The sequence below is a fragment of the Mirounga angustirostris genome, unplaced genomic scaffold (assembly GCF_029215605.1).
Source record: "Mirounga angustirostris isolate CCGP_5_RB_7025 unplaced genomic scaffold, mMirAng1.0.hap1 SCAF_10, whole genome shotgun sequence".
Taxonomy (NCBI): domain Eukaryota; kingdom Metazoa; phylum Chordata; class Mammalia; order Carnivora; family Phocidae; genus Mirounga; species Mirounga angustirostris.
This window is the reverse complement of record NW_026991718.1, coordinates 105,218,933-105,246,083: the sequence shown is the minus strand read 5'-3', so window position 1 is coordinate 105,246,083 and position 27,151 is coordinate 105,218,933. Positions and strand designations below refer to the sequence as shown.

At 40.6% G+C, this 27,151-nt stretch overlaps 1 protein-coding gene and 1 pseudogene across 1 annotated transcript in view; both read right to left on the bottom strand.

The window, feature by feature from the left end:
• Positions 1-368: 368 nt before the first annotated feature.
• HAO1 (hydroxyacid oxidase 1) overlaps positions 369-27,151 on the bottom strand; it is a 49,452-nt gene continuing 22,669 nt past the window's right edge. The window contains exons 4-8 of the mRNA XM_045885409.2: positions 20,375-20,550; positions 9,875-9,966; positions 3,013-3,171; positions 2,837-2,906; positions 369-1,106 (exon numbers count right to left, since the gene is read on the bottom strand). Coding sequence (XP_045741365.1) covers positions 1,036-1,106; positions 2,837-2,906; positions 3,013-3,171; positions 9,875-9,966; positions 20,375-20,550 — 568 coding nt within the window. The 3' untranslated portion in view covers positions 369-1,035. The remainder of the gene's footprint in view (positions 1,107-2,836; positions 2,907-3,012; positions 3,172-9,874; positions 9,967-20,374; positions 20,551-27,151) is intronic.
• Positions 13,242-14,924, bottom strand: LOC123851562 (ATP synthase subunit beta, mitochondrial-like; annotated as a pseudogene).

The following is a 27,151-nucleotide window of genomic DNA, read 5'->3' as shown; positions in this document are numbered from 1 at the left end:
CAGGGCGTATCACAGGGTGGTGGTGAAGCACTCGTCTTGCTCTGTGAGTATCCTCATGCTCAAGGAAACATGATATTACATAGCAAATAAAAGATACCACGACAGGTTAAGAGAAAAACTGTGGAAGGAAGGAAAAGCCTTTTTCCTGCTTTTTGAACAAGTGGCCCACATTTTCATTTGGCACGATCCTCACGAATCATGTAGCTGGCTCTGCATATGACCATGAGTGGAAAAAAGCAATAGAATAAAGAAGAGCTAGAAGGTATAAGAGAATTAATAGGCAACATGGCAGTGACTAGGGTTCAGAGATTAAAATGGTTGAATTTCATGTTGTTACAAATGGACCAGATATATTCTTTTCAAAAATGCTTTATTTGTTTCTGATTAAGAAGTAATATATGTATCATAAAATATGCAGATAGATGCAGACACTAAAGATGGGAACAGAAACCTACATTCAAAGAAGTAGCCTAAGTCAGGGTGTTAAAAAGTATCTAGAAAGTCACCAGTTACCACCAACTCGTCCCAATTCTATCAAGAGCTGACTCCTCAGCGTTGGGAATCTAAATCTCCTGTTTCTCTAGTCATGTCCAACCTTTTGAACCCTAGCTTACAATTTAGGAACACTGCTTTAAGGATATCTAAACACAATGCAGGTTAATAAACAGTGAGATCATTATCTTTTTACCTCAGGGGTAGCTACCTTCCATTTTACCAAAGGCTATCTTTTGTTTTTCAGCACTTTAGCCTGCCAGGGGATGACGTTGTCTAAACACATTTTCAATGTTTTCTTTTTAACAGTTAATATATTTCCAGGATGCAAGTCCATTTCTTTCTAAAAGGTTCCTAGGACACCCATTGAAAAGTCAAAAGCAATGAGCTCAAAGGGATTGCTATTTTGTTGGAGAAGAACGACACCCTTTGTGTTGAAGTGGGGTATTGCAGACTGTGGTCACTCTCTGCACAGTGTCTCTTTGTCAAGCAATACATGCCGAAAAAAAAAAAATAATACAGATGGGAAAATATTGTGCACTGTCAGATCTTGGAAACGGCCGAAGCGTTTTTCCTCACCAATGTCTTGTCGATGACTTTCACATTCTGGCACCCTGAAAAAATAATGCATACATTTAATATGAAATGAATGCAATAATAATCAGGCAGGTAATCGTTTTCCCAAGGAATGTAAAACTTGACAAATGTAAGGTTTATGATTCAAGGTAAGCTTGCCAAATCTTATGTGGCATGAGACCACTTTTATTACCTAAACAGTCCTTAACACAAAATGACTGGCACATATTTTTATTAACACAAAGAGTATATTCTTTCTGCCACATTTAATAGAGAGTCAGTGGCTGAAAGCTCTCTTTTAGGATATGTCTGTAGCAAATTAAAATGCATAGTGAGGATTCACAGAATGGCATTCTTCTCTCCCTGAGGCTGTGTCCACACAGGCTCAGCGTGGTAGCAGTAGACAATCGATCTCGGGAATTCTATCTACAAGGACCGTCTGGGTGATACGGATTACAGAAAAGGAAACCCTCATTACCTTCAGAAGTGGGTAATTGACTCAGAGGCATTCTTTGCATCCAGAGGTCCATTCTGAGTCAAATTCAAAGCAGTCACTAGTAATAATGGCGCTTATATTTTACTCATTTCTCTGACAAATACTATTTGTGTGCTGGGTGCTGCTCTAAACACTGGAAATACTGCATTGAAGACAACAAAGATCCCTGCCTCATGCTTCTTATATCTCCAGAGGAAAAGAGAACATGTAATGCAAGTAATTTAAGAAGTAAATCATATGATGGATGATATATAGGTAATGGGTGCCATGGGAGAAGAATGAGGTAGTCACCAGGAGAGAAAGCCGGCAGCTGAGGGGCGCCTGGATGGCTCAGTTGGTTAAGCATCTGCCTTCAGCTTGGGTCATGATCTCAGGGTCCTGGGATCAAGCCCCACGTCGGGCTCCCTGCTCAGCAGGGAGTCTGCTTCTGCCTCTCCTCCCTGCTTGTGTTCTCTCTCTCACTCTCTCTCTCAGATAAATAAATAAAATCTTAAAAAAAAAAAAAAGGAAGAAAAGAAAACTGGCAGCTGAGTGGATGGGTGGAGGATGGATTTTCATTTTTTAAATAGGGTGGTCAGGATGGCACCCTTTGAGAAAATACGATTTCAGTGAAAACTTGGAGAATGTTGGCCATGTAGAACAGTCTGGGAGGGGGAGGGGAGCAAGGTGGACAGACAGACCAGCAATTCCCAAGGGGAGAGAGGCTCTGATTAGGAAGAAACACAGAGAAACTATTGCAGTAGCGAGTGAGGTCAGGTTCTGATCACATTTTGCGGATAGAGCTCCTGAAAATGTGAATAGAGCACCTGTCAATGTGTGAGGGAAACGAGGAGTCAAAAGTGACTCAAGATTTCTGAAACAACGATACTATCAAGAACTGAGACTGGAGGGTCTGCAGATGGAGCAGGTTCAATAGGAAAAGTTAACAGTTTCATTTGAACACCCCGGTGGAGGTGTTGACTAGCCAGCTAGAATTTTTGCTCATGTGTTATGAGATGAGGAGGAGTAGAGGATAGCGTTCGCCCTTCAGGTACTCACACTCGCCCAAACAGCCCTGATGAGACTGTCAAAGACAGAGGCAAAGTGACTGTTCCAGGCTGTGGACTCCCTTTGTCCAGAGAGTGCTCTGTCCCAGAGGTGTAAACACGGAGCCAACTTCAAATTTCATTACAGCCCAAATGACTCCATCTTCTTCCCCCTCAAGTTTACTGCTCTCCACCAAGGATCCCACAAGAAGAAAGGAAAGTTGGGAAGGAGAATGGCAAGTCTTACCACTCAGAGCCAAGGCCAATCGGAATTCTTCCTTTAGTATCTCGAGGACATCTTGAACACCTTTCTCTCCCTAAGCAAGTAAAAGATACAGATCTTTGGAGTAAGTCAGTCTGACTTGATTCATGCGTTTATCTCACTGTTGTTCTGGTTTATTTATTTCGTTGTCTTCCAATTACCTGGGAAGCCAAGCCCCAGATGATCGGTCTCCCCACAAACACAGCCTTGGCTCCCAAGGCTAGAGCTTTCAGAACATCAGTGCCTTTCCGAACACCGCCATCCAGGAAGACTTCTACCTTCCCTTCCACAGCTTCCACGATTTCCGGCAGAGCATCAATCTGCAGGGAGGAGAGGTCAGTCATGTGAGGCTATGCATGTTGAAGTGTTACCCAGCTCAGCCCCCATGGCCACTGACCATCTGATGAGGGTTTAGCGTGAAAGAAGTTAAGCGGGTTTGGAATCAACAGTACAATTATTCCATCCTGGAAGAAAAAGGATGCAAATGTCAGCACCTAAAACACCTACTAAATTTGGAGTTGAGTGGCTTATTTTTATTTCGAAGTTCAAGACTTTTTTTTCCATTCCTGATTTCAAATTCAAAGATCATGATTTAAAAAAATATATAAACAAATTTTAATACACATAATGACCTTTTATAGCTATGCTTTATAAAATGCATAGAAGTATCTTGCTCATATAAATTATTCTGTACGTTATTTACCCATTGAAAATCAATTGTTAAAATTAATACTCAATTGATGGTGGAAGCAGTGGTGTATAAAAATGCAAGCAGGGCTAGCAATGAAAATCCTACTCTCTGATTTACCCCACCAACATCTTTTGCGTCCAACCATATATTAGAGAACTCTTTTTTTTTTTAAAGATTTTATTTATTTATTTAAGACAGAGAGAATGAGAGACAGAGAGCATGAGAGGGAGGAGGGTCAGAGGGAGAAGCAGACTCCCTGCCGAGCAGGGAGCCCGATGCGGGACTCGATCCAGGGACTCCAGGATCATGACCTGAGCCGAAGGCAGTCGCCCAACCAACTGAGCCACCCAGGCGCCCTAGAGAACTCTTAATGAAAATATCTTTCTTGCTTTAAAAGGACTATGACCACAGGCACCTTGAAGGTCCTTGTCTTGATTGACAATTGATGATGGGTTTGTATCCGCACCAGAGAATACAAGAGACTCATGGAGGTTGAACTGGTGGACTGCAATATGGTTCCTGATGCTTCACACCACTCTGAAACCACTCTTTTTTCCAAGGCACCTTTGCAGTGTTTCCTGCTAAAGGAAACAGAGTGCACTGGCCTGCTCCTTGACATTGGCCTTGGCCTTGCAACTTACTTGGGCCAATAACATGTGAGCAGAGGTGGCAGAGTGCCATTTCTGGGCATAGACCTTAAACGACCTCATGCATGTCAACTTTCTCTGGCATTTGTGCCACTTGCCATGGGAAGAGCACCCACTGGGCACTGCTTTCCCTTTAGCTGGGGCCCCACAATAAACACTCAGGAATTCAGGAAGCAGCGCTAGCCCAGCTAAGCCCAGCTGGACTCGAAACTCAGAGCACAGCCACCTAACCAGTACCAAATCCAGATCCCAGCAGACTGCCCCCCCATTCCACCCCCCACCAGTTGACACAAAGTTTCATGGGAATAAATGACTGTTGATTTAAATCACTGAGTTTGGAATCTGCTATTTTATAGCATCATGGGGCAATAGCTAATAGAGTTGGCAAATAGCCAATACAGTTAACAGCTAATAGCTGATAGAGTTGTATATTTTGTGTAAATCTTTGCACTTGAGAATGGAAACAATTCACAATATGACCTGAAGGTCAAAAGCTGTAGAAATTACCCACATTCATTCCCAAATATTTGAGTATAAAATTAAGCCCAATCCCCATTTAAAATGCACGCTGAAGAAGCGACCATGCATTTGAGTGCAGTTTTTCTAGACATAATTAGTGCTGAAACCACTCAAAGGCTTTCCAACTTCTCCCCCAAAATTGTAGAGGCTCAACTTAAAGAGAGTTTTATGTAAAAGGCTGAAGACCAAACCCAGCTACAGATTTGGAGGAAGTGAAGGCAACTTTTGGCGCACAGCCCCTAAGTGTTTGGCAGGTAATGTGATTTTCCCCTTTTCCTTTTGGCTTTTCTGCCTTGCCAAACATGCTTTGGATCCATTTACATATGTCCCTTTACCTATACATAGTCCTCCTTTTACAGTCGGGCAAGTTACATCAACATATAAATGCTACAATTTCCAAGAGATGATGCAAGCCATAATTAAGCATATATCCCCATTTGAAACCAAAACCAAAGAAAAATATTAGCTAGCTTGGGTTCAATACACATTTTCAAAGTCACGCAAACCAAGTCTGTTTACGTTATTTCCAATGCCCAACCCGGCCTAAAAGGAAACTAATAAGGATACTTAAAATGTGAATTCTGGGCTATAAAATGGAACCCCAACTGGCGTTTTGGGTGTCTGTGGACAAGGATGTTCTATCCATTGCTGAGCATTTCTATCCTCCCCCTTTTTCTTTCTGTAACTGCAGTTTCACTGGGTGTATATTTCAGAGAATAATTCTGATCAGAGGAGATTAAATAAATAAATACAGTAGATAAATCCACTATTTTACAACTGTTACATTTCCTCTTTCCAGCTTGCTACACATCTGAAAGCCCATTCATTTTGGTTTTTCTTTCCTTTGTGATTCTTTAGACAACGAATTGTGGGCTCACCTCCCATGGGGTTAATCTACAGGAAAATACACTGAGATCCCGATATACTGGCTAACTCATCCATCCATTCACTGACTTAGCAGCCTGCATAGTCAAGGCACTGTGCAAGATGGTCTAAGGGAGCCAACAAGAATCCCACAAGGTTGTGACTCACAAGGAGACTTCTCCATTCCTGCTCAAGTCACACTCTTCCAGGATGTTTCCTGTCCCACAAAACTACTCACAGGGAGTGCCCACCTTTCTATCTTCCCATAACATCCATTGGTATACCCCTATTTGCTCATGTTTTGGGCATGGAACCCTTTATTTATTTATTTATTTTTATAATTTTTTTTAAATGTTTTATTTATTTATTCATGAAAGTCAGAGAGAGAGGGCGCCTGGGTGGCTCAGTTGGTTGGGTGACTGCCTTCGGCTCAGGTCATGATCCTGGAGTCCCAGGATCAAGTCCCGCATCAGGCTCCCTGCTCGGCAGGGAGTCTGCTTCTCCCTCTGACCCTCCTCCCTCTCATGCTCTCTGTCTCTCATTCTCTCTGTCTCAAATAAATAAATAAAATCTTTAACAAAAAAAAAAAGACAGAGAGAGAGAGAGAGGCAGAGGCAGAGGGAGAAGCAGGCTCCCCGCCTGGCAGGGAGCTCGATGTGGGACTTGATCCCAGAACCCTGGGATCATGACCTGAGCCGAAGGCAGACGCTTAACCATCTGAGCCACCCAGGCGCCCAGGCATGGAACCCTTTAAAGGTCTCAAACCAAAGCAGGGCACCTGGGTGGCTCAGTTGGTTAAGTGTCTGACTTTTGATTTCGACTCAGGCCCTGATCTCAGGGTCCTGAGATTGTGCCCTGTGTCTGCTTAACATTCTCTCTCTCCCTCTTCCTCTGCCCCCTCCCAACCAACTCTCTCTCTCAAAAAAAGAAAAAAAAAAGTTTTCAAATCAAAGCAATTGAACATAAAGCAGATAAAGCCAGAGATGCTTTAGTTAAAAGCAAATAGAGTCAGAGTCCAGGTTACTCTCCAGAAATTGTCCCTTGACTCTCTACCCCACTCCACCCACCATACTTTACCAGGCAGCCCTGGATGAGGTTTCTACTAAGCACACTTAGAAAATCACTGGTTTCTATAGGCTTGACTGATTGTTCACAATTGCAAGAACGGCTGAAGTTACTTCTCTCCCTATCTTCATTTCTTTGCAACATGATATTTCTGCTCCTCCCAGAGAGAAGAGAAATGAGGCTAGAAGAGTCTGTTTCTCCATCATTTGCATCTAAACTACCACTGGGACCTGCTTTCACCAATAGAATGTAGAGAGAACAGAACAGAGAGAAGCTACAGTGTGCATTTTTTTTTTTTTAAGATTTATTTGACACACAGAGAGAGACAGCCAGAGAGGGAACACAAGCAGGGGGAGTGGGAGAGGGAGAAGCAGGCTTCCCGCTGAGCAGGGAGCCCGATGTGGGGCTCGATCCCAGGATCCCGGGATCATGACCCGAGCCAAAGGCAGACACCCAATGACCGAGCCACCCAGGCACCCCTGTGCATTTTCTAAGCTTCAATCTCAAGAGGTCTTGCACGTTTGCACTTACCCTGTAGGAGACCTGCCACCTCATGAGAACCAGCCTACCTAACGTTCTAGATGTGTGACCACGCAGAACTGTCTGTGCTGAAGTCACCCCACACCAGCCTGTCTTATTCACCCCAGCAGCTGACCACATGCATATGAGTGAGCCCAGCCAAGACCAGAAAAACTTTCAAGCGGATCTCAGCCCAAATTGCAACTCACAAAATTGTGACATGAATAAACAGCTATTGAATTTTGGCCTGTAAATTTCAGAGTGGTTTGTTACCCAGCAAAAGCTAACTGATACATCAAGTGTTTCTCAAAGGTATAATTGCATGGATTCCTTTCAAAAGGAAAAATAGGGGCACCTGGGTGGCTTAGTGGGTTGGGTGTCCGACTCCTGATTTTGGTGCAGGTCATGATCTCGGGGTCGTGAGATCAAGCCCCACATTGGGCTCCACACTGGGCATGGAGCTTGTTCAAGATTCTTTCCCTCTCCCTTGCCTTCTGCCTCCTGCCTACCCCCAGTTACTCTTGCTCTCTCTCCCTAAATAAAATAATAAATAAAAAATAATAAAAATAAAGGAAAAATAAAATCTCTTAAGATCTCATAGAACATGCCCAAGGGCTCAATTTTGGAAACTATTGACTGAACAACTCAAATATTAATTTATGAAAATTTTTATAGTTGAACATGTTCATTAAAAAGAATGTCATATTTTTAAGTTTAAGGTAGTTCGGGTCCAGTTAGCATCAAAAGAAAAATGAAAAACATTAAAAAAAATACTTTTAGGGTTCAAAGACTCTAGAGACTCTGTCCTTAGACCCCAGTTTGAGGCGTTCCAGAACTATGGATTTTGAAAATCGATTTGATGTTGTCACTTTGTTCTCTAATTACTTCAAGAGCAATCTTTTTTTTTTTTCTCCAAGTAAGCTCTACACCCAAAGTGGGACTTGAATTCATAACCTCAACTCAAGAATCTCACCCTCTACTGACTGAGCCAGGCAGGCGACCCTTTTTAAGAGCAATCTTGGCCACAATATGACCTTGAGTGTAAGGACATTGACGTGAGCTTAATTTGTAACTGTTTGCTCCTCATCTCAAAACCTACGCACTGAGGGAAAAACATCTTCACTGTAAACTGAATCTAATCTCACATTTCTCTCACCATCGAGGGCCTCAAATATGCTCTAAAGCTTGAGGCAAAACCCAAGCAAGCATCTCCTCTCTTCACACAGCATGCAAAGGGGGTGTCATTGTTTTTTTTAAAACAGTCTCCGAGACCACAGCTCAAAAAGCCCTTTTAGATAAGTTTCCATATCCCCTCAGCCAGAGGGAAATAAACCACACCATTTAGATATTTTCCCCTTAAAATCTAGTTAGATTTGATTTCAGTAGATTTAGATTTTATTTTTAGAAAACAAACTTAATTTGGCCTGCACACTAAGTCTATGTCTTCATGCACGAGAGGTGTAAATCTGCAAAAGAGCCTCGAGCTGTGACCAACCTCTCCTCTCTGCCCAGAGGAGGTCTTCATTCTCCACCTCTCTTTACCTGCAGGCAACATTTAGTATCACCGAAGAAGACGGGTCTCTGTAAGTAAAGCTGAATTGGGAAGGACTGAAAACTCCCAGTTTTGTGATTTAATTCTTGACTCTGTGATCCTACAGTGTGCAAAGGTGAGGTTCATTCCTACCATTAGTGCTTTAGGAAAAACTGTGAGTACAAATATGGACAACATCCCAATATTCCCCTGTAGTCGTTTAGTCTGTCCTAAGACCCACACAACTGGTCTATGGATTTATCTAAATCAACCTGCTGGTTCAATGAAAGAGTAGTCCACTACTAATTGACAAAACTATTTGTCCTACTGTACTTCCAGTTGTTTGAATAAATTCATTGGTCATCCCAGTTAAAGCCATCCATATAATAACTATGACTGAATGACTCTGATAACATCTGATAACCCTCTTGGGGCTAATTGCTCTCCTCCACAGTTTTAACTCAGTCCCACAGCTCTTCAAGCCAGTTTGGCTTACTTTTATATCTAGACTCTGGATTCTGATTTGTCTGGTACAGTGTGTACAGTGTCTAAAAAACCATAGATGCACATTGGAATCTCATGGATAGCTTTAAAAAATAATGGTGCCTCTGCCCCCTGCCCCCAGATATTCCGATGAATTGATCTATTGTGCATCCTGTGCATCAGGATTCGTTAAAGTTCCCCAGATGATACTATTCCTTTCCCCCACCCACCAATCCTCTCTCTGCAGCTTCTCAACTCCCACATCCACAAGAAATTTCAGTCTTCCTCTCTGCCTGACTTCTTGTACCAATGATCTCAAACTCCACCCAAGCCTCTTATAATTACAATTGTCTGTTAACTCCTCTTCTTTGGACTCTCATGATGTAATCATCTCTTTCATACTCTAATTTACATTATACCTTTCAGAGTACCTATGAATACAAGAATAATCCCTGCCCACAAAGGATTTATTATTTTAAGTGACTTTTATAAGCTTACAAATAAATGTATTGGATGAATTAATGATCTAATCTAGGTAGATATATGCCACTAAATTTAAAATCCAAGATCTCATCTATTTGCACACATTTTGCCTTGAATGTTCTCACACACAAAATACACAGAAGAGAGCCAGACACAGATAGTCAAAACTGTGATGGAAATGAGAACTCCAAAGGGAAATCTCAGCATTTGCTGAAACTCACAGTGGCTGGCACCCCATCAAGTTGTCGAGCCCCGTGATTCGACACCAAGATCCCATTCAAGCCATGTTTAACTGCCTCCCGGGCATCATCACCTGAAAAGAGCAAGACAGCCATTGCATGAAAAAAGGCAACTTAACAGAAGGCTTGGATTTAGAAGGTGAAAGGTCCCAGTCAAAAGGAGCCTGACCTCACACATCTATATCTTGCTCAGAACCTTTAGCATAGAAATACACCAACGGTTAGGTCTAGAATAGTAGTGACAGTTTCCTTGGCAAAAATGTTAGCACCTCTAACAATTGAATCATGACATAAAATTTTCAATAGACAGCAAATTGACATGCAGTTAAAATTTATTTATTCTCACGTGGAAGTACTCCTGCTAAGTATTTTTATTATTATTAATAAGGTCATACCATTTAACATTTAGCAGAATTATTCCTCTGCAATTTGGATAGCATAAAAAAATACATAAGTGGCAAGCACATGAAGTATAACATAGAGGGAACAAGACTATTCCAAAAACATTCTTTAATACAAAGTTATATCTTCAGTTATTATCTTAAGTTATATTGTTCTATAGTTAAATGTATTTTGCCCATTGAAGTATATAAAAATAAACAAAAATTAAAATTATATGCTATGTCTCTAATCATGCTTCAAAATATATCAAACTTCTGAAAATATAGTTTTAAAATAGATTAGGGGCGCCTGGGTGGCTCAGTTGATTAAGCGTCTGCCTTTGGCTTGGGTCAGGATCTCAGGGTCCTGGGATTGAACCCCACATCCGGCTCCCTGCTCATCGGAGAGTCTGCTTCTCTCTCTGTGTTCTCTCTCTCTCTCATTCTCTCAAATAAATAAAATCTTAAAATAAATAAATAAATAAATAAGATTAACATTCTCTCAGATCAATTTCTCACTCATTTTTTGTATTTTCTATTTTAAACTCTTATTTTCAGCATGCTCCCAATAACAAACCATTCGCTAACAGAATCAGGAAATAACACTGGTTCTCTAATAACACTCAAAAATACTTGGTCAGTGTTGTGGTGAAAATCAGATTTAGGAGATGTAACCAGCTGGATATAGGACATTGTATATATTCATAAATTCAGCAGTGGAAATTAAGGGCATATCTAAGAATAATAAAAAAGACTCATAAAAGAATCTGTAATTCTGAGTATTTTAAAATTTTATTCTAAAACACCATTTTTCCAAGCTGTGTTTTATTAAATGCTAGTTTTTTAAATATCCCCATTTAAAAAAAAAATGATGCTAGTATTATTTTTCTTCTAAAATTATATGTAGTTGGGGTGCCTGGGTGGCTCAGTTGGTTAAGCGTCTGCCTTCGACTCAGGTCATGATCCCAGGATCCTGGGATCGAGCCCCACATCGGGCTCCCTGCTCAGTGGGGAGTCTGCTTCTCCCTCTGCCCCTCCCCTCCACTTGTGCTCTCTCTCTGGCTCTCTCTCTCGCTCAAATAAATAAAATCTTTTAAAAAAATAAAAAATAAAAAAATAAAATTATAGGTAGATGAAAATGTTAAACTCATGTTTTATGGACTGAATGTCTGTGACCCCCCAAAGTTCATATGTTGAACCCCTAACCTCCAATGTGATAATATATGGAGATGGTGCCTTTGGAAAGTCAGTAGGGTTTGATGAGGTCATGAGAGTGGGACTTTCATGAGGGTATTGGTGCCCTTATAAGAAAACATCGGGGAGCTTGCTGGCCCCCTCCCCCAAGCCCCGCTCACACAAAGAACAGGTCAGGTAAGCGCACAGGGAAAAGGCAGCCTCCACAACCAAAGGGAAGAGCTCACACCAGAAACTGACCAGGCTGGAACCCTAATCTCAGACTTCCAGTCTCCAAAACTATAAGAAAAGAAATGTCTGCTGTGTAAGCCACATAGTCTATGGCATTTTGTTATGGCAGCTAGTGCTGACCTAGACATCATGTAATTGTGTTGTTGTTCTTGTTAGGGTTCACCTTTAAGGAATGCTCTGATGAGCCACAAGATACAATGAAATAGTATGAAAGGTGTTCTGCTACATGAATTGCTAGGGTTTCCCAACTAATTATTTTGTATGTTATCTGTTCACCTCTAAGCCTGCGCTGTGTTATGCATTTTGTTATATACTCAATATGTGATTGATAATCTATATTTATTTCATATTAAATATACAATCTAATGTTTCTATGACACTGTTTTGGCTATCTGTTTTAATTCAAGCATGCATTGCAGATTGTGAGGTGTCATTGGAAACTTCTGAGTCACCCAGAGGGAAAAGGCCCTAGCACCAAGGTTGATAGAAGATTTTTTTTTCCGACCCTATTGATTAATTCATATTTTAAATTTTAATATTGCTTCATATTTGGACCATACGTGTTTTATTTCACAGCTTTATTTTCCTGGATTTCTAATCACATTTTTCCCCTTTTTTCTCCAATTATCATGAGCCTTAAGACAATCCTCAAATTCTAGAGGGCCTGGGTGGTGCAGTTGTTTGAGCGACTGACTCTTGGTTTCAGTGTGGGTTGTGATCTCGAGGTGTGAGATTGAGCCCTGAGTCAGGCTCCACACTCAGTGAGGAGTTTGAGACTTTTTCTCCCTTGCTCTGCCCCTCACTCCTGCACTCAAGAGCACACACTCTCTCTCTCAAATAAATAATTTTTTTTTTAAAGAGTATCCTCAAGTTCTTCAAACTTTCCAATTATCCTATCTAACCTATTTAAATCATCTTATTTTCCCTCTGGAGACATCCCCCCTTAGCCTTTTATCTTCTTGCTCTATCCTGCTCTGATTACTCTCAAGTTTGACTGCTGACCTTCATCCTAAGGATTGCTACTACTCTCTGAGGGTTGAATCTCTTGAAGTCTAATTTATGACTTCATTTGGTTTAGGTTTTCTTTTGTGTGTAGTACATTCATTCCTTTGTAAGCTCCTAAAAAGGATCATGTGAGGTAAACTTACAGAGCACCTAAATAATTTCTTTTGTCTTTGGTGATTAGATTAGGTATAATATTCTAGGTTGAGAATCCTTTTCCTTAAAACCTCAAAGACATTGCTCCACTATCTCCTAGTGCCCCTTGTTGCTGACAAGAAGACTGATGCCAATATGATTCCCATTCTTTGTAAGTAACCTGTTTTATGTTTGTTTCCCTCTTAATACCCATTCCCTCCCCAAAATTTCATAAAGGATGTAATAAATTATGATTTGTTTCCTCCATCTAATGACTTATGTCTCCAGCTTTCAAACACTGTCTAACAATTTCTTCCCCGCCTCTTTCCTTTACTTATTTATTTATTTTTTGAGGGATGTACATTTTTTGGAAACCTTAAATACCCTTCAGACAGACAATGTCTTCAAACAAGACTCTCATATGGCCTACAGAGCAAACCGAGATTTTTGGATTAGGGGCAAGGAGAAGCACAGCACGGAAGAGGACCAGTGCTTAGTTTGCCAAAAAGACCTCCTTATGAATGCTCTTCAGCCAGCTTATCAGCTTTTGCCACAGCTTCTTCAATGGGTCCCACCATATAGAAAGCCTGTTCTGGGAGACGGTCATATTCACCTGCCAAAATCTGCTGGAATCCTTTGACGGTCTCCTTCAGAGGTACCAGCTTCCCCATATGACCTGTGAAAACCTCAGCTACCTGGAATGGCTGAGACAAGAAACACTGTATTTTCTGTGCACGGGACACAGTCAACTTGTCTTCCTCAGAAAGTTCATCAATACCCAGGATGGCAATGATGTCCTGGAGAGATTTGTAGTCCTGTAGGATCTTTTGCACCCCACGAGCAACATCATAATGCTCATTTCCAACAATGTTGGGATCCTGATACAAGAGGTGGAATCCAGAGGATCCACAGCTAGATAGATGCCCAACTCAGCAATAATGAGGGACAGCACAGTGGTAGCATCCAAATGGGCAGAGGTAGTGGCAGGGGCAGGGTCAGTCAAGTCATCAGCAGGCACACAGATAGCCTGTACAGAGGTAATAGATCCCTTCTTGGTGGTGGTGATTCTTTCCTGCATGGTACCCATATCAATGGCCAGGGTAGGCTGATAGCCCACAGCAGAAGGGATTCTGCCCAATAAAGCAGACACCTCAGAGCCAGCTTGGGTGAAGTGGAAGATGTTATCAATAAAGAGCAATACATCTTGACCCTCTTGGTCTCTGAAGTATTCAGCAACAGTCAGTCAAGTCAGAGCCACCCGGGCTTGAGCACCAGGTGGTTCATTCATTTGACTCTACACTAGCGCTACCTTGGAGGTAGCATCTTTTAAGTTGATAACACCAGACTCAATCATTTCATGGTATAAGTCATTGCCTTCACGGGTCCTCTCACCAACACCAGCAAACACAGAGTAACCACCATGGGCTTTGGGGACACTGTTGATCAACTCCATGATCAGTACCATCTTGCCAACTCCAGCATCACCAAAGAGCCCAATTTTGCCACCCTTGGCATAGGGAGCCAGCAGATCCATGACTTTGATACCAGTAACCAGAATTTCCTGCTCAACACTCATCTCCATGAACTCAGGGGCCTCAGCATGAATAGGTGCAAATTGTTTGGTTTTGATGGGATCTCTCTCATCAATAGGTTCTCCAGTGACGTTCATGATTCTGCCCAAGGTCTCAGGACCAACAGGAATTTTGATTGGTGCACCAGAATCCAGGACTTTCTGGCCTTTAACCAAGCCTTCTGTACCATCCATGGCAATAGTCCTTACTGTGCTCTCTGGGCCACCTCCAAAACCAGCCTGGTCTCCCTGCCTTGCACTTCCAGGGCATTTAGGATGGGTGGTAGTCCCTCATCAAACTGGACATCCACCACTGCACCAATGACCACCACGATACACCTGGTGGCAGCGCCTGCTTTCGGAAAGGAGATGTTTAGGTGGCATAGTGTCTGGCAAGTTGGAGCGCTGCAGGGGTGGCCCGCAGTAAGACCTGGGCTTGGGGTAGTGGCGCTGAAGGGCCGAGTCCCCTCAAGGCCCCAGAGGCCAAAGTAGCGGCCACATGACCCACAAGACCCAACATGGTGGAGCCCGGGTGGAGACTCTTTCCTTTATTTTTCTATCTGAAGCCCCCATCATTAGATATTAGACATTTTAAAGGGTCTTTAAGACTCTGTTTCATTTAATCATGTCTTCTATTTGTCTTGTTGTTCTTGTATATTTGGGGAAATATCATTGACTCTCTTGTTAAATCAAGAGATTCAATTCTTGAAATCCAGATATTCCAGAAATCATGTTTTTAATCTTTGAGAACTGTTTTATTTTAATACTCTGATTTTCTTTTCATGGAAGACTCTTTTTTTTTTTTCTCTTTGTTTCTTGTTTATTTCTTCTTCTTTTTTTTTTTTCTTATGTTAATCCCATACACATTACATCATTAGTTTTAGATGATGGAAGACTCTTCTTATTTAGGTATACTTTCAACTTCTCTGAATCTATCATTTGGAATTTTTAAAGTTCTTTTTTGTTTTGTTTTGTTTTATCTCTTTCCTCTGGGATCAACTTTTCTGTAGATTTATCTTGGTCTTTTATGTTTTGGTGTTTTGGATATGCCTTATGAGGCTACATTTTCCATTTATATTTAAGGAAGAAAGATTTGGGTCACTGCTTTGGCTCTCTGGACTGTTTTGTAAATCACTTTCATTTCTTCCAAGTCTTTGCTTGGAGCAGAAACTCTTAGAGCTCCATGTGAGACAAAACAAGGAATGTTAACTAGGGGTTACTGGGCTGGGAGATCCTCACATGTCCGAATTGAGAACAGCATCATGTCATATCTTAAATGTTATCCACCCCCAGGTTATCCCAGCCATCCATCCATTTCTTTAGAAAGGATGCAGCTCCTATACTAAGGAGCCCATTGTTGCCCAGGTGATAGAGGGAGGACAGCACAGCTGGTTGCTCTACGAGCCTCATGAACAGAGCTCCCAAGAATCCTCTGGCTTTCTTCTCTACTTCTCATCCTCCATCTCTGTCACATCTGCAGACTAGACACCTAACACCTCTCCAGCATCCATTACGGAAATTCCCCTGGCTCCTCCAGGGTGCTCTCTGAGTGTATCTGGACGGGCAGGTTTTCTTTGCATTTTCCTCCTATCAACACATTCCCTTATATTTTGTTTCTCTCATAAATCTTTCAAAGTTTCTCCACTGTGTGTGCCCTTCATTTTCCTTCGCTTTACTGTCATAAGACTTATGTATTTTTGCATTTCCATACTTCCATTTCAGTGGCATCGTGGGTTTGATGAGAGGGTACATATGTACTCAGTCCATCATTGGGAACAAGAAACCCAATATATTATTATTTAAAATGTGTTTGGGAAAATGATTCTCTAAAAATATGACCCTAATTCAATATAAAATATATTTGCAGTTGGGGAGGTTTGCTCTGGTTATCTAATTGTATGCATGATACCAAACATCAAGTCAAAAGTAAAAAAAAAAAAAAAAAATCAAAATATATGTAGTTACAACCTCTGTTTTCAGAAATTAAAAATTATCAATAAACTGATCCTATGCAGTATGAAAAAATTATTAGCTGCTTAGGCTTAGTAATCGGACCCCCTGGATTTTAATCTTGTATCTGCTACTTGCTTACTATGTAAGTGGCAAGTTTCTTAATTTCTTTGTGCATTGGTGTCCTAAACCGTAAAATAGGGATAATAATTCACATAAGATTGGCTTCTGTATTAAATTAGTTGAGGTGAGTGTTAAGAAAGAGCCTGACACATGCTGAACACTCAGGTAAATATTAACTGTTACTATTAATTTCATCTGATGGTACAGGACGTATAAACTCAGAAGATGAGTAAGTGAAGGAAATTAGTTTGCTGGATGCTTTTGGCAAGTTTGTTTGAGTTTTGTCTATAACAATAAATTGTCATCCTAGTCAGGATTATGATTATAAAGAGCCTTTCATTTGAAGTAAGCACTACTTAAACAACTGTTTATCTCCTATCATTTCAGGTGGTTTACCAGGTTCTTTTAGGCAGTGCTGGAAATGTAGGGGGAAATGACAGAATGGTTTGCTCAGAAGATAAGATCATGAGTATCCTGAGAGGCAAAATAAGAATAATTTATGACCAGATATGAACCCCTTTCATTAGCTGCCTATGAAACCTTGCCCAAAGTCTTATATTTTATTTTAACCCAGAGAGAAAAATAATGTAGCCTTAACAGGAGGGTGAAAATATTCTGACTTAGCAAAAAGTTCAGGAATCTTTGATATTTTCATTAATCCTTAAAGTTTACTGCTATGGTATTCTGTATATGTTAATTTGCCAGTTAATACATTAATTGATTGACAATTACAATAGTCATTAAGGGATAGCACTGTTTGCTATCTTATTGATATATTATTTCTATATTTAATCGAAAATACCAAAGTGAAATGTAAGTACTCAAGATTTACCCTCAAACCCTTGGAGCTTTTGACTCAGGACTCTGCTATTTCACAGGAATTTAGTAACTAAATCCTAGATGCATGGCAGCAGTTTTGAGCACAATCTGGAAACACTGAGTGAATATCTTTGGGAGTGTTGTGAAAAAAAAAGTATATAGGAAAAGAGCTAGTTACAGTTTTTGAGAAACAAAAAGCTACTATGAAAATACCACAGAATAGTTTAAAAATATTTTTTAAATTTTAAAACAATTCAGAAAAGCATTATGCCTTTGCTCATAAAGCCATTTGTTTATTAGCATGAGTTTTAGAAGACCAAATCCTATTTCAAATACTTGTTTGGAGTTTGTGTTGAAGTTTTCCAAGGGCAGAGTTTAACCACAGCAAGAGATTATTACATCTTGCACTTCAGTTTGCATTCGTTAAGATGCAATTCTTAAAATGGTGGTAAGGGGGGATGTTTCATTAAGATCTTTCCTGCTACCCATGATTTCATGTTCCTGCAAACATAATCTATACTTTTCTAGTCAAAGGAAAATGAAAGAGGATGGGTGACTCTCAGTCTACCCATGTGACTTCTAGATGAAGATTTGTGAAATAGTGAGAACCGGATTTCCCAGAATTGGCCCTGCCCCTACCCACCCCCCATCAAGACTGAGTTTATGCACTACTTGATGTAGTTGTCATGGAGATGATTCTTGTTTGTTAAATAAATGAAATAAATAGTTACAGAAAAGCTAGACAATGTAAACTCTACATGTATAAATAAGTTATTTCCTTTCAAATGCCAAATGCTCTCTCTCTCTTTCTCTTGCTTTTGAGCTCTCTCTAATTATATAGACTCATAGTTTTCACTGACAATTTTATTCAGTAAACACCTGGGCCATCTACTGTGTGTAAAACACTATGAAACATGTGGAAAGAAGTCATATGATCCATACGGGTGAGAACAAAAGGAGGTGATGGGGGGGTGGTCCTAGGTGAGATGACCCCAGAAGAAAGTTCTAGAAGCCAGAGTATTTTGCAACATAACATGTGATAGTGAAGTCTAATTGAATAGATTTGCATCATATCCTAGAGGACAGAGTTCTAGAAAATGATATATACTGGGAATCCTAAATTGAAAAATTGGTTAAAAAATTAAATTACCTCATTCTTTTATATGTTCCCTATTTAACTTAGACAAACATGGGACTAGACTAAAACTTCATTCTTCTTTGGTGTTTTAAGCCATTTGCCCTGGGCCATCTCTGTGATGAGAGTGAATTAAATACTTGAAATGGCATTAATTTTCTAATTCAATCACACCTTCTCAGTTTCCTGAGGTCAGCCACAGTCATCTCTTGCCTGGGCAGCAACCACTTCTTAAATGTCCCCCTGACCACAATTTTGCCACCTCTATCCATTAGGCCCGCTATATAATATTAGCTTGATTTTTCTAAAATGCTAATCTGATGAGGTTGATTCCCTGATCAAGAACCTCAGTGGTTCCCAAACATCTTAAAGTCTACATGTTCCATAAGTTTTTACTCAGAACTGCTTTATTTTACCATTATTTCAGTCTGAGTCTTTCAATATCAAGGCAAAATTCAAGCATTATCTTTCATTCTGAAATAAAAGCTTCCCTAACCTACTCTTCTAAGTGCCCATGCCCTATTTTAAACCCCACCCTAACACTGCATATCTGTGCAGCACCTGTAACACCTGACTGAGCCCAAATTCTTGTTTATATGTCTGTTTCCTACGAGAATGGGCCCTCCTTTTGGCCATGGACCTCAAATTACTATCTTATTTTTAACTTTAGCATGCACTAAGCATGATGAATGTTTACCAAATGAATGCCTGAGTGAGTGAGTAACTGAATGGATGATTGAATGAATGAATTGGGGAAGAACCTTCGTGTTAGTGTTCTTTAGCAACTACAGTTGAAAGTAGCTGCGGAAAGTAGCGCTAACAGTCATGGGTGACAATATGGCTACCAGTAAAGTAAGTGAAACTGTTGTTTAAAGGTGTCTCTAACACCAAGATCCACTCTTTGAAGTATAATCCACAGAAATTTTGAACTAGAACAATGACCAACAGGAAAGAATGTAACAATATTTTTTTAACAGCACAGATTAAGACAGATCTGGATTTAAACATATCTCCACTACTTAAAAGCCTTGCTGGGTCCATTCTTTTACTTCTATTAACTTCATTTCTGCATACTTGAGATTAAAGAGATAAAGCCAGGGGCATGCCTATAGCTTTATAAATAGAGGCCATGTGACTCACATATTCAAATAAAACTGATGAAATGTTTTGATTAGAAGTTGTTTTTGACCCTGAGATAAGTTAATAGAATCTCTCATCTCAGAGCCACTTACCTAAACATTCACATTTAAAATAATAAGTTTTTGGCAGTTTTCTATATAATCAACTAAAAAATGTTTTCAAAGGCAAGAAAACATTTTTTGTGGGTGAATACATTTATACTCCAAATTATTGAAGTCATTGGTACCTCCCTCTGGGATTTGAATACATGTGGATACTGGGGAAGCAGTCAAGATTTTTAATACCCATGACTTGATATTTGAGGATTTTAATGTCATGTTCAACCATTCTTTATAGGGAGGTGATATGGGATTCACCACCCTCAAGAATCAGTCCTAGTCATTGGTAATTGCAGGGAACAGGAGAAAAATAGAAAAGGCTCTTAAAACAGGTCTGGCTGTCATAATATCATCCTTGGATTTCTTCTTGGTCTGAGACTAGCTTGTTGTAGCTTTCAGACAAAGCAATGAACTCAAGACCTTTTGCCTAGATCTTGTCAAGCTCCATGATTTAGTGATGTCTCCAAGGTAAGGCAGCAGCATCCCATGTTACCATGAAGGTAACTTCTTACTTCATGAGAGCCCAGCTCTTCAGTGTATTACCTAAGAATGAAGAAATATTTACTCACTAACATCAATAGGGAGAATTGAGAGATAGAATGTCTCCTTAGAGTTCCATGTTAATTTTTCCTGATTATTTTCTCTTAAACATATCATGATTGTATCTACAAAGAATCATAAGATCAGTATGAGAAATACACAAACCTCTCAAAATGCCTTTTGCAACAATTGGCAGTGATGTGAGCCCCCTCAGCCATTTAATATCCTCCCAGTTGATAGATGGGTCTATTAATTTATTTACATATGTAGCAAGTCCACTGTTGTCTCCAAAATTTTCCTTAGGAGAAAATGCTAAATCATTGGTTTCAAAATTTTTCATTCTGAAATAAAGAGATACATAAAATGAGAAACTTCTCAAAATTAGAGATAATTTTACAATGACTCATTCAGTGAAAAATGAAATGTCACCCTTTTCAAATTAATTAGATGTTCCTCAACCATCTATAGGTTGGTTGCATGCATATTTCCTATGTTCTGGTGTTAGAGTCCAGGCTAAATGTGACAATCAAGTGGACTTAATTGGTCACTTAAAGTTTATTGTACATCTTAGGCTATGTTTATACAAAATAAAACAGTTTCAAGGAAAAACATATGGGCAAGTTCCACTATCTCTAACTTTTTAAGCCAGTTTATGAATATAGACAACAGATTTGATGCTATTTTCAGCCAGCAATGCATATTAATTATAACAATGGACATTTGTTTGGCACATTACAATTTACAAAGGACTTTCATAAACCAATATTATCAAAATTTTTAAGAAAACTTTTAGAAAATAAAATCGATACTTTATGATGCCCATTTTATATAGAAAATAAAAACAGAAATGCAGAGCAAGATGTCCCCACAAATGAAATCAGCATTTGGGCTCCAACCTGGGTCTCTGGACTCTTAATTACATTCTCTCTGCTCAGATCTCAGTTGCACCTTGGCGATTGCTTTTGACTTCAGGAAACTTTCCAATGTCCTTATACAAAATTCTAGAGGAGATTGGAACTGCAGTAACATCAGTTAATACCTTCTGTCTGCTGTGACTGTAGATGCTTTCTCCTGTCCTACTATTATGGTGGTGGTGGTGGTGGGCACAGGGACAAGTGGGAAGTGTTTCCCAGCAGATGAGTCGTCAGCTCTTGCATTTCCCTCCACCATTTAGGTTGTTTTCTCTGAGGCTGTCTGCCTGCTGACTCAAACTTCCCAATCTTTCAGACAATCCTGGCCAGGGCTTGAGCTATCCAATTACCAAGATCTTCATTTCTTTGCCTGTGATATGACCGTTAATTTATGTGCCAACTTGATTGGGCTAAAGGATGCCTAGATAGCCAGTAAAACATTATTTCTAGGTGTGTCTGTGAGGATGTTTCTGGATGAGATTAAATTGTAGACTAGAGTAAAGATGATAGGCCTCATCGATGTGGGTGGGCATCATCCAATCTGTTCAGGTCCTGAATACAACAAGAAAGTGGAGGAAGGACAAATTTGTTCTCTGTGCTTGAGCTGGGACATCCATCATCTCCTGACCTTGGACATTGAACCTACTGGTTGTCAAGCCTTCAGATTTAGACCAAGACTTACACTATCATCCCGTGGTTCTTGGGCCTTCAGACTCAGACTGGGACTTATACCATTGGTTCCCCTGCTTCTCAGGTCTTAGGCTTTAGACTAGAATTACACCACTGAATTTCCTGGGACTCCACTTATAGACAGCAGATTGTGGGACTTCTCAGACTCCATAATTTGGAAGCAATCCTTCCAAATCTGTGTGTGTGTGTGTGTGTGTGTGTGTATGTATACCCTATTGGTTCTGTTTCTCTGGCAAATCTAATACATGTGACTTTCTCCTGCTCCTGAAGTCTGAGTAACCACCCACACAACAGACTTGAAGTGTCAGGATGTTGGCATATAAATACCCCAGCTCCCTCACCTCTATGAGGGCTAACTCTGAGATAGGTTATATCTCCTCTCCAGAATTTCCCATCAGATTTAAGGTTCAGTTGCCTGCAGTTGGAGCTGTCTTGGTAACATGCCCATTGTTTGCTGCCTTCCTTCCTTGGACCACTTCCTCACTCCTCTACCAGTATCCCCTTCCTCTTCCAAAGGAACTGCTTGCCTATAAATCACTGGCTCACAATTTCCTCCTAGGGGAACCCAAACTGAGACACAACCCCATTGAGTTGCTGCCTTTCCTGTGTCTAATTTTGTTGACCCAACTTAGACCAGGATTTCTCTAACTTACTTGTAAGATTCTGCTACTGGCTCACTCTACATCTGAAATCTTTTCTCTTGGCTTAATATCCTGATATCTTGACTAGATTTTGGCAGTTCCCTGAACTAGAAACAAAGTGTTTTCTGCTTGGACCTCTGATCACTAACTGGATAGATGACCATCTGGATACGCAATGGCATTACCCCTGTGACTTAACTGCCTACAGAAGCAAATCCAATTGCAAACTTCGTTTCTCTGAAAGGCTGTCTTTGAATAATGACAGTGACCTGGATTCACCTTGCTTTTCTGCACATTATAAATTACTCTGCTAGCCAATCTCCAACTTGGGTAAAAGTACAGCTGTATATTAATCTCTGGCTTAGTCATAGGTCTTTCTTTGCTTCTACTAGCTCTGTCATTGAACGTATAAAGGATTTTGGAGTAATGACTAACAATTCTTATATAAACCTGGAAGTACATAGGCACACTATTTTTAATTTTTTAAAGACTTACTTTAATACAAACTAGATTTAATGTTTTTAGTATACTTTCAGCTGACACAGCTGGTTGTGTACCTCAAGGGGCATATATTAAAATAAGGGCATGAACATTCACATCCCACCAAATTCTATTCAAGCCATTGGCAAAGTTTTCTCAATAAGTATTGAAGGGATGCCTGGTGGCTCAGTCGTTAAGCATCTGCCTTCAGCTAGGGTCAGGATCCCGGGGTCCTGGGGTCGAGCCCCGCATCGGGCTCCCTGCTCAGCGGGAAGCCTGCTTCTCTCTCTCCCACTCCCCCTGCTTGTGTTCCCTCTCTCGCTGTGTCTCTCTCTGTCAAATAAATAAATTCTTTAAAAAAAAATAAGGATTGAACAATTTGTCCTATAGTTTCATTGACTCGGGTGGCTATTAAAGATAATTCTAAGAAAATTCTAACTTCATGAAAGTCATACTGGTCCCCATCTATTTGTTAGCTTCAGTTCAGATTTTAGCTGAAATATTTGGGCATTTCTTTTTATCAAACCGTTTAGGCTTGTACATTTTATCACAGCCTTTGGTATTCTGTGGTTGTCTTAATTTGAATTAAGGTATGCTTTTGGTCAATAAACATAGCTTTATTATGAAGACCTATTCCATTACCTAGAAATGGTATTAAGTGATATTAAATACCAAACTTTTAAATAATATTGTTAATAAGAAAAAGGTTCAGTCTGTCTATCCTATAGCAAGACCAGGGGGGCAAAGAAGAAAAACATCTGTATGTGTATATACTCTGCATGGCACCCCACCCCCATCCCAAACAAGCTACAGTGTTTCAGCAGGGGCGGGGTGGAAGGGTGAAATGGATAGGAAAAAACAGAAACATGGATAAAATTATATAAATAACTGTTGTTATTCTTGGATGGTGAAATGCAGATCAACACTTGAATGAATGTTGCCTTACAGAAATTTCAGTGCACAATGAAGCCTTGTTGTTACTCTAAAACGTTGTTCAAAGCCAGAAGCCAAGAGAAAGTTTTCAGATATCTTGACAGAGACCCACGATGGAGTGTTTTACCAGTGCTTCTGAAGGAAACCTCCATGAATACTATTTTTATTCAAATTATGACACATACACAAAAATTCTTAAAGTGGCTGCTGATAACCAAAGTATTCCATTTCTTGAGGAAGGAAAAGAACCACATCAAAATAATAACACAATGACTTGGGACTTAATGCTCCAAATCCCGAGCTGTTTAATGACCCAAAGGCAAGGAAAAGAACCGGCCTTGTAAGGACCTCATTGTGCCCTGAATGGCCCCCAAATATACTTTTTAATCTAATATAGAAATTATTTTAGCTTTTAGTAAGTTAGTATCATAAGAATAGTAACAACTACTAAAGAAAGTGAAACATCATTGAATAACCAATAGTAACACTAATGATAATGAATATTATTGAGAAATATATTTTATTTACTGTAAGTATTGATGATACGACATTAAAGACAAAGCTATGTGTCTCCATAACTGGAAACAAAATATAAAACAATAACCAGTAGAGCCCATGATACCAACACAATATGAGAAAGGAGGAGAGAGAGAGAGAGTCATAATACATACAGAAATTGGTGCGTGGGCCACCAGTCTTTAATGCTGATTAGAAAACACTTACATTGAGAACATAGCCCTGCTAATTTCTTCCTCAATGTTCTGGGCTGTTAGAAGAAACGGGCAGGGCATGGATTTTAAGTTTGAGCTCAAAATCTTGTTTAACATTTTAGTAGTCATGTTTTACTGGGTAAATCTCACGTGATCTAGTACATTTTTATCTACTGATTCAACATCACTTCTTGAGCACCTACAATGTGCCAGTGTTTTAGACGTTTAGGATATACCATTAAGTAAAACAATCAAAAATACCTGGCCACCTAGGGTTGACATTCTAGCAAGGGGAGACAGCAAATAAACAATAAACATAATAAATAACTTATGGAGCATGTTAGAACATAAGTGCTATACAAAATAAAGGAAAAAAGTAGAGCAGAATAAGAGGATGTGAGCCAGTAGAGGCTGAACTTGAAAGTTTAAGTATCATAATCAGACAGGCCCTCACTGAGAAGCTACCTTGTAGAGGAAATTAGCGGAGCATTGTTACCGTATTTATTTCCTGTTCCTGCTATAACAAATGACCACAACCTTTAAAATGACACAGATGAGGGCTTTAAAATGACACAGATTTATTATACTACAGTTCTGGAGGTCAAAAGTCCAAAATGTATCTCCCTGGACTAAACTCAAGGTGTTGATAGGACTGTTTTCCTTCCAGAGGCTCTAGGGAAAAATCCATTTCCTTGCCTTTTCCAGCTTGTAGAGACCTACATGCCCTGACTGCTGATGATATCCCTCCAACTTCTGCTTCCAGCATCATTATCTCCTCTGACTCTTGACACTCCTGCTTCCCTCGTCTAAGGACCCTTTTAATTACGTTAAGCCTACTGGGATAATCCAGGATAATCGCCCCATCTCAAGGCCCTTAACTTAATCACATGCAAAGTCCATTTTGCCACGTAAAATAACATATTCATAGGTTCCAGGGGTTAGGACATGAATGTCTTTGGGAGGTCGCTATTTCGTTTAACACAATTATATTGTGAATGTTTTCCTAAACCAAACAATTTAGAGGCTGTTGGCCCACGTACCCAGTTCTTCTTCACAAATCTCTCTCTCCCCGAAACCCCTGCCCAGGGTCCCCATAAATATTGTATCTCTATTCTGATCTCTACTACTTATTTTTATTTTGGTTTCCCCCTAGAAATACACGTAGATCCATCCTTGATGTCAAAGCCTAAAGGAAGGGAGGAAGTCAGTTGTGCATGGATTGGAGGAAAGACGTAAAAGGCAGAGGGAGGAGTCAGTTCTGAGGCTCTCAGGCACCAGCAAGCCTGGCATGTTGAAAGGACCCTGGGGTAGCCCGTGCAGCTGGGAAGAGTGAATGGAGGTGAGGGTGCCAGGTGGTAAGGACAGAGAGATAACAGGGTCCTGCTCACAGAAAGCCCCACAGGCCACTTTTATCACCAGAACTCTGGGAAGACAATGGCCATCTGATCTTTTTCTGTGTGATCTGTTCTGGCTGTCATGATTAATGAATCATTTCAGGGCTATAGGGCTATAGGCACACAAATAGTTTTTGGTGTCATGATTTACTTTGATCTTAGTCAATGATTGGAAATGCCTTTTTTTCCCTTTCAACTGCCCTGGTGCTCCACGAAAGACCCAAGTCTTTACCCAGGGTAAATGAACAATCTCCATGGGGTAGAGAGAGAGGAAAAAGGCCCCTGCCTCAAAGCCTGAGGAAATCAGTCTAGGGAACTGGCCTCACTCCTTGCTTCTTCCAAGAGCAGATGAGAATTTCCCTTACTCCCCCTCAGTTTCAGGAACCTCTGTGCCATTCATAATACACACATACACGTGTTTTGCATATAGACCAAGCAGAGATTACCACAGTCCTGAACTCTGGCTGGTCCCCGATGCCGAGAGTCAGGACCCTCCCCCGCCCCGCTCTTCCCCCCCCCCCCAACTCCCCTCTTTCCAGGCAGAGGAAGTAGCTAGGCCTGGAAGGAGCCACTGCTTTACAGACTCATTCTTCTCTGGATTTCCTGCCTCTCCCGCCTGCCAAACCTCACTTCTGAAAAGCCCGGCTTCACCTTCTATGAGTCAGGTCAGTTGCGGAAAAAAACCTGATTTCATATCAGGCTGTAACAGATGAGCTTTTTGGTTGTATGTGGCCTCAAGTGGAAGCCTGGGCCTCCCATTAGCACGCTCCGCCTTCAGCTGCTGAATGTGGGCTGCTGAGGAGGGGACCAGAGGGCACTGGCCTGCCCTGAAGCCCATGAGGACAAACAAGGACAACGTGCGCTCCAGGGGCCCGGGACACCAGGCTGTGGGGTGTTTCCTGTGTTCCCTGTAACCTGGGTATGTTGCTCATTATTTGATCATCTTCAGATGGGAGATGTGACAAGCTGGGGAGTCATGGCCACTCGTGAGCACATCGACAGCTGAAAAGGGCCTTTGTCTCCCTACTGGTCCTTCTCGTCATCTGGGCTGGAGCCCAGGAGCAAAGGAAAAGGGGAAAAAAGCAGATCAGCCTTCCAGCTCCTGACTGAGTGACCTGGCACAGATGACCTGTGTCATCTCCCCTGTCTGAGCAGATACCACTGCGAAACACAGTTTGTTATC